This window comes from Portunus trituberculatus, chromosome 9 (assembly GCF_017591435.1).
Source record: "Portunus trituberculatus isolate SZX2019 chromosome 9, ASM1759143v1, whole genome shotgun sequence".
NCBI lineage: Eukaryota > Metazoa > Arthropoda > Malacostraca > Decapoda > Portunidae > Portunus > Portunus trituberculatus.
Window position 1 is genome coordinate 7,020,001 of NC_059263.1, and position 7,500 is coordinate 7,027,500.

Sequence of the window (7,500 nt, forward strand, 5' to 3'; positions counted from 1 at the left end):
GAGAGAGAGAGAGAGAGAGACGTGTGTGCAATTTGAGGAAACGTTAGTGAAGGTTTGTTTGAGATAAAACATGAATTAAATCAATAGAAAAAAAAAGAAATATCAAACATTAAAATCTTTCAAGTGAACATCGTCAACCTAATATGACCTGAGCTTGACCTCGCCCTGACCTTCAAGCCCCACCGTGACGCCCCTCGCCAGCACGGGCTGCCACACCGCCTCCTGCAGCGTGGTCAGGTCGTTGCCATCCATAGCAATGTGGGAAGGTGCTTGCACACCTGAGGGAGGGAGGAAGGAGTCAAACTGTCACACACCTGAGGAATATTCACCTGTTTTTTATACACTGTGGGCTTTTTACGGGAATCTATGGGCTGAAGGAAATATTTTTGGGTACCATTTATCTGAAAGCCCACCCACCATGGAACCGTTACCCCGAGTAAGGAAGCCCTTCCTACACTCTGACCATGGCCAGAATTCAAGCCTGTGTGGTTGGGGACCCCTTGGACCACAAAGCGCGTGTACATGTGACTTTTTACTTCACCTGGGAAAACTTTCAGGTGACTTTAGTGAGGGGAAGATTAGAGTAGAAGTGACGGAAAGGGTTAAGTTGTCCAATCACTCCTTTTGTCACGTCACTTACAAGTTTTTATAGTGAACTGAGTGAGTTAAGGTGCGTTTACACCAAGCGAATAGAATCGATTCAATTTATGAAGAATCAACAACGTTCCTGAATCGTGTTGATTCGCAACATTAGTTTCAATGTAACCGTTTACACCAAGCGAATCGAATCAATTCAAATCATGGCGATTCATGGCGATTCACCATCAATGATTGGTTTGGACCCATTTTTTCATCAGTCAAGGCGATTCAGCCGAGGAGTTAGCACCATGCTAGTGGACGTCCTAATCAATTTGGTAAGACAATAACGCGCTATATATGATCCCAGTGATCCTGTGCGCCGGAATCCTGTACATGCATTGTACTGAACCACAGCTAGAGGGATCTGCTGCAGCTTACGAATTACTAGACAATATTGTTCTGCATATTTTAAAAACCAGTGACAACAAAAAGCGTTATGGACATGGCTTTATTTTCGTTTGGCCACTGTGGGCTGGATCGTCTACCTTTGCAATGCTTGGTACAACGTAATCGCCAGTCAGTCAGGCACCAGCCAGAGTCGGGCAGAGGTTGTAAACTTCCTTAAGTTACCCCCTCTGCCTCTGATTTCGTTCACTAAATACTACGGTATGGCACGTCACAAAGTAAAAAAGTTAATATGACAAAATAATAGAATTAACATTGCTGTAATTGTTTTAATATCTTCCGTATAAAGTTAAGCCTGAATAAAGAGTGAATGTGATAATATGGTATCAAGTGGTGTGTCCTTTTCTTCCGCTATAAATGTAGGGTATGTACCAGCGGATCATTCTGTCCTGCCACTCGACAGCTCCTGCTGGCGAGACAAAGTATTCCCTCAGAGTGTCACGAACTGATATGGCTTCTGTTTTAGGCCTAGTACTTCTTGTTGGTGACAGGCTCCACCAACATCTTAAATGATTCTGTGGTTTTCCAAAAGAATTCCTAAAACCTCTCCGGATTATTGACCAAATCTGGGAACAATTAATGTCTTAAGCTCTCAAATTCAAGTCTTCTAGAATTCACCTCACCTCGGTCGCCTGCTGGTCACCCAGCCAGTCTTCCCCGTTACAGAGCGAGCTCTGAGCTCATAAACCGATCTTCGGGTAGGACTGAGACCACATCAACACACAACACACACCGGGAAAGCAAGGCCACAACCCCTCGAGTTACATCCCGTACCTATTTACTGCTAGGTAAACAGGGGCCACACATTAAGAGGCTTGCCCATTTGCCTCGCCGCTTACCGGGACTCGAACCCGGTCCTCTCGATTGTGAGTCGAGCGTGCTAACCACTACACTACGCGGTGCAGAATTAATTGCGTGCAACCATATTCGTTACCGACGCCTACGCCAACGCTCCTCAGCCAGTGTAACACTACTGCTTCTGGAAAAGGTAATACGTCCATACTTCCCGAAGGCTGCCTTGGTACTGAATCATCTGAATGATGTGAATCAGACGTGTTGAGACTCAGTTGGTTGGAACTATGCAGATTCAAAATTACTCAATTCAAATTATTCTTTCTGGATTGAATCAATTCGATTCGCTTGGTGTAAACGCACCCTTAAGGTTAGGTTAAGTCAGGTTAGGTTAGGTTAAGTTAGGTCAAGTTGGATTAGGTTAAACCAAGTCGGAAATTAAGTTAGTTAAGTTAGATTAAGTTAAGTTAGGTTAGATTGTTAGATTAGGTCAGTTAGTGAGTTACATTAGGTCAAGTCAGTATGTTCAGTGAGATAGGTCAGGTGAGGTCAGTCAGTCCTCGCCAGGCTCACCCTTGAAGGTGTCCACCTCCACGGAGTCAATGTTGTTGTCGTAGAAGGTCAGATAGGCGGGGATGTCCTGCATGGCAGTCAAGGCGAAGGTGAGGCGAGACAAGGAGCTGATCATGTTTCCGGAGAGATAGAGCGCAGAGAGACGCGGGATGTTGGTGAAGGTGCCTGCCAGAGAGAGAGAGAGAGAGAGAGAGATTGAGAAATTATAACGATCAATTATCCCTCCATTTTTGTTATTAAGAGCATGTTCATTCAATTGTCAAACCATTAACGTTAAATTTGTCGTTGTCATAAAGGAAAAAAAACAACGAAAACTTGTAAAACCACGGAAGGTTTTCTCGGATGTGTGTGTAGAACGTGACCGCTTATACCACTTACCCTGCGTGATCTCCGTCAGGTGGTTCGCATGCAGGCTAATGGAGTGGACAGCGGTGAGGTTACTGAAGACATCAGGCGAGAGGTGCGAGATGGAGTTTGAGGAAAGATCGATTACCTTGAGAGACGTAGAAGAGAGAGGCGGGAGAGAATGGAACTCACACTCCGAAAATACATACTGCGCAGCGAAGTGAACTCCTGCAGTCTGTGGAAGGGGAAGACAGCGAGCGAGTTGGTGAAAAACTCAATGACAGTGAGTGTATGAAGGCTACGGGTGAGCGCATCATCCTCACAATCTCCAGTGCAGAATTTAGCACCATGATGGTATGGAAACTAACTTTCCCAAACACACCGTCCTCCAGCACCCTCACGCCCATGTTGTTGCTCATGAAGAACTCGGAGAAGGCCGTGCTGGGGAAGTAGGCTGTGAATACCTGACGGAGCTGCGCCTCATCCTCCACATTTGAGCAATCCAGTCTCATATGAGCCACATCGCACACACACGGCAGGATGTCCAGGGGTTCAGGACACGAGGGTTCCTTTATCGTCAGTGAGGTTTGTAGAGGGTCCTTCTCTTTCTCCCCGTGGGTGGTGGAGAGGAGTAGGCACAGCAGGAGTGGTACAGAGGTGTTCATAGTGGCGGTTGTGGTGGTGGAGTGGTGGTGACAAGGGTGGTGTGCACTGTCCGGTAATTGACGTGGGAAATGTACAGGTGGTGTGCGTGTGTGCTTGTGTGTGTGTGTGTGTGTGTGTGTGTGTGTGTGTGTGTGTGTGTGTGTGTGTGTTTGAAACTTGTACTTAGTGACACCTGCTTGAGTACGTGACACGCGCACTCCCTCCCTCAGATGCAGGTGTGCGTGTACTACCTGGCACGCGGCGCACAGGTAACACACCGCACCACACCTGCATTGTCACGCTGGGAGCAAAGGTGGACACGGGCACATGCACTCTGGAGAACACCACCTGAACCTAAGCCAACCCAACCAACCCAACCCAATCCAACTCCCGCCACCTAAACTAAACAGATAACAAGTCTGTGTGGTGATAAGGAAAATGTGATTGATCGTTTATATCTTTGAAAGCAGAGAAGAGAGAATCCAGGTGTGTGTGTGTGTGTGTGTGTGTGTGTGTGTGTGTGTGTGTGTGTGTGTGTTGCGAAAAAAAATAGCGTTAACATATTTTTAGTGAGAAAGTGTTATTAGGAAAAGATTAATGACTTTCTGAAATATATAATGAAGATAATGAAAACGACTGAGGGTGAAGGAGAGAGGAGATGGATGGAAAAGAAGGAGGAGGAAGAGGAGAAAGAGAGTGAGGAAGAAGAGGAGGAGGAGGAGGAAAAGTAAAGGTACGAGGAAGAATGAGAACCACCATGGAAGAAACGAAACGAGGAAGTAAAAAACGAAAAAAAAGAAGCGAGAAATAAAAATCAGAAATGAAAGAAAAAACGAGAAAAATGAAACAGGGAAAATAAATGAATAAATAAGAGAGAAACGGAGGAAGAGGAAGAAGAGAAGGAGGAGGAGGAGGAGGAGGACGAGGAGGAAGAGGAAGAGCAACCAGGTGGGCGGGAGGAGAGAAGGCGCGAGGCAAGTGGAGGGCGTGGGGAGGAGAGTAGAGGGGGGGGGGAGGAGGCGTCAGGTAAGCAAGGTGGAGGGAGGGGAGGGAGAGGTGGAGGGAGTGTGGATAGTGTTGACCTCCAAAGTGAGAGGCGGATATTGGGTGTGGCCCCTCCCCTTCCTTCTCTCCCCCCCCCTCATTCACCCTTCCACCCCTCCACCCTCCCATTGTGACCCCCACCAGTGCCCTCCCTTACCCTTGACCCTCCACGCTCCACCACCACCACCACCACCACCACCACCACCTCTCCACATGTTCTCCCACCCACACGCAGACACACCCCACCACTACTACCAGTACTACTTCCACCTCCTCCTCCACCTCCTCCTCCATCACCTCCTCCTCTTCCTCCTCCTCCTCCTCCACCACCTCCTCCTCCACCTCCAACTCCTCCTCCTCCTCCTCCTCCTCCACCCACTACCACGATCCTATCTCCCATAAGCACTACCTTCTTCCACTTAAATTTCCACCTCCTCCTCTTTCTCCTCTTCCTCCTTTTCCTCCTCCTCCTCCTCCTCCTCCTTCTACTCCACCTCCTCTTCCTCCTACACCGCCTCCAGCTCCTGGCGCCACCTACCACCTGTCTTCCACATTCTCTCTCTCTCTCTCTCTCTCTCTCTCTCTCTCTCTCTCTCTCTCTCTCTCTCAACCATCCTTAGACGTCAACCGTACATCTCCTTCCTCCTCCTCCTCCTCCTCCTCCTCCTCCTCCTCCTCCTCCTCACCTTTTCGCCTCTATACGTTCCCTTCCTCCCTCCCCCCCCACACCCGTCTCACCTGTCTTAACCACCTGTCCAGGTTAATTGGGTAAGACAGACACGGCGGCACCTTGTTGTGTGTGTGTGTGTGTGTGTGTGTGTGTGTGTGTGTGTGTGTGTGTGTGTGTGTGTGTGTGTGTGTGTGTGTGTTTATGTTAAGAAAAAAAAGTGGCGTGAGGTTGAAAACACACACACACACACACACACACACACACACACACACACACACACACACACACACACGAAAAAAAAATATGAGGAGAAAAACGAAGAAAGAAGGAAACAACCAAGAAAAAAAAGAGGAAAAAGGAAAAAAAAGGGAAATGAGAAGAAAACATGGGATTATTAGAGAGAGAGAGAGAGAGAGAGAGAGAGAGAGAGAAAATAGTGAGAAGAGAGGGGAAATAAGAGGAAAGAAAAGTGATGAAGGAGAAGAAAAGAATGAAAGGATAAGGAAGAGGAGAGAAAAATAAGAGGGGAGAGTGAGGGGAAAAATGAAGGGAAAATGAAGGAAAATATTGAGGAAATAGGATAAAATGTAAAAAGGTGAAAAAAATGATAGTAAAAGAATATATTATGAGAGGAGGAGAGAGAGAGAGGGGAGAATGAGAAAGAGGTGAGAGTGAGGGGAAAATTAGGGAAAAAAAGGAGAATAGTGAAGAAATTGGATAAAGCAAAAGAAAAATGAAAAAAAGTAAACGAAAATACTAAGAGAAGGAGATAGGGAGAAAGGGGAGAGTGTGAGGGGAAAGTGAGGGGAAAAATGATGGGAAAAATAAAGGAAAATAGTAAAGAAATAGAATGAAACGAAAAAAAGAAAAAAAGTAAAAAAAAAATATTAAAAGAAGAGTGAGAGGGGATAGTGAGAGGAAAAGAGAGGGGAAAATAAGGGGAAAATTAAAATAATAAGGAAATAGATTTAAACAAAAGAAACGTGAAAAAAATCAAAGTAAAAGAAAATGCTAAGAGGAAGAGAGCGAAGGAAGAGAGAGTGAGGGGAGGGTGAGGGGAAAAATGAGGGGAAAATAAAGGAAAATAATAAGAAAATAAAATCTATACGAAAGAAAAAAAAGTAAGATAAAATGTTAAGAGAGGAGAGTGAGAGAGGGGAGAGTGAGAGAGGGGAGAGTGAGGGGAGAGTGAGGGTTGGGTCCTTGGCACCAGTTAGTGACGTAAGAGACTGGCGCCACTGTGACGTCACGAGCTAACAGGTGGTAACAATCATGCAGTCGTTAGGCGGAGCTCTCTCTCTCTCTCTCTCTCTCTCTCTCTCTCTCTCTCAAACTTTTTCTCCAAACTTTTTCTTTGTTTTTCTTGCTTTTTCTCCATTTTTCCAATTTTATTCTCTATTTTCTTATTTTCTACATTATTTTGTTCTATTTTCTTATTTTCTACATTGGTATTTTTTCTTTTTATTTTTTTTTCTCTTTTCTTTATTTTTCCCTTCTTTCCTCCACCTCTTCTCATATTATTTTCCTTGAATTTTCCTTATTTTTACTTTGTGTCCGCCATTTTCCTGATTTTCCCCTCTTGCACCCCACTTCATTTTTCCATATCATCCTTTTTTTTCCCATTCAATTTTCCTGCTTTTCCTCTTCTATCTATTTCCATATTCCCCTCTTCTCTAGCCTTCATTTTCCATTGATTTTGCATATTTTTCCCTTTTTCTCCTTGATTTTGCACAATATTCCCTTTTCCCCTTTTCTACCCTTGTTTTCCCCTTTCTCCTGCTTCATTTTCCATATCCTTTCCCCTTGTCGTTCTCTTATTTACGTTTTGTTTTCCCCTCTTGGGCGTTGTTTTCCCCTCGCAGTGCCTCACCTTGTTAACACACCTGCAGGCAATTAAGATCATCTCTCCACCCCTTTGATCTCAGCCCTCAGGTGTGTCGCGCCTCTTAATTGGCAGGTGTACAAGTAGGCCCTAACAAGGAGTACTCTCTCTCTCTCTCTCTCTCTCTCTCTAGTGTTTGTGAATCTGTTTGTCTGTTATTAGGTTTGTTTGTAAGTGTAGTGTGTGTGTGTGTGTGTGTGTGTGTAAGTAGTTAAGTAAGTTTTTTTTTTCTTTTCAATCTGTTAGTTTATCCTATCTGTTTGTCTGTATGTGTGTGTGTCTGTCTGTCTGTCTGTCTATTTGTCTGTGTAAGTGTTCAATTTCTTTTTTGTCAGTCTTTCAGTTATTTTGTTTGCCTGTTTGTCTGTCTGTCTGTTTGCTTCTCTCTGTTTAATTTTGTTCTATATCTGCCTTTTTAAAATTTTGTCTACATATTAATATCTATCGAGGCTTCTTCATCACGCGTATCTATATATTTCTATTTTATTATCTTCCATTTGCTCAC

At 44.8% G+C, this 7,500-nt stretch overlaps 2 protein-coding genes across 2 annotated transcripts in view; both read right to left on the reverse strand.

The window, feature by feature from the left end:
* Positions 1-2,942, reverse strand: part of LOC123501668 (oplophorus-luciferin 2-monooxygenase non-catalytic subunit-like) — a 3,689-nt gene extending 747 nt beyond the window's left edge. Inside the window, exons 1-3 of the mRNA XM_045250631.1 lie at positions 2,788-2,942; positions 2,410-2,574; positions 171-278 (exon numbers count right to left, since the gene is read on the reverse strand). Coding sequence (XP_045106566.1) covers positions 171-278; positions 2,410-2,524 — 223 coding nt within the window. The 5' untranslated portion in view covers positions 2,525-2,574; positions 2,788-2,942. The remainder of the gene's footprint in view (positions 1-170; positions 279-2,409; positions 2,575-2,787) is intronic.
* On the reverse strand, positions 2,942-3,696 carry LOC123501667. Its single transcript, XM_045250630.1, has one exon. The coding sequence runs from the start codon at positions 3,417-3,419 to the stop codon at positions 2,943-2,945; it is 477 nt and encodes a 158-aa protein (XP_045106565.1). The 5' UTR covers positions 3,420-3,696; the 3' UTR covers position 2,942.
* Positions 3,697-7,500: the final 3,804 nt, after the last annotated feature.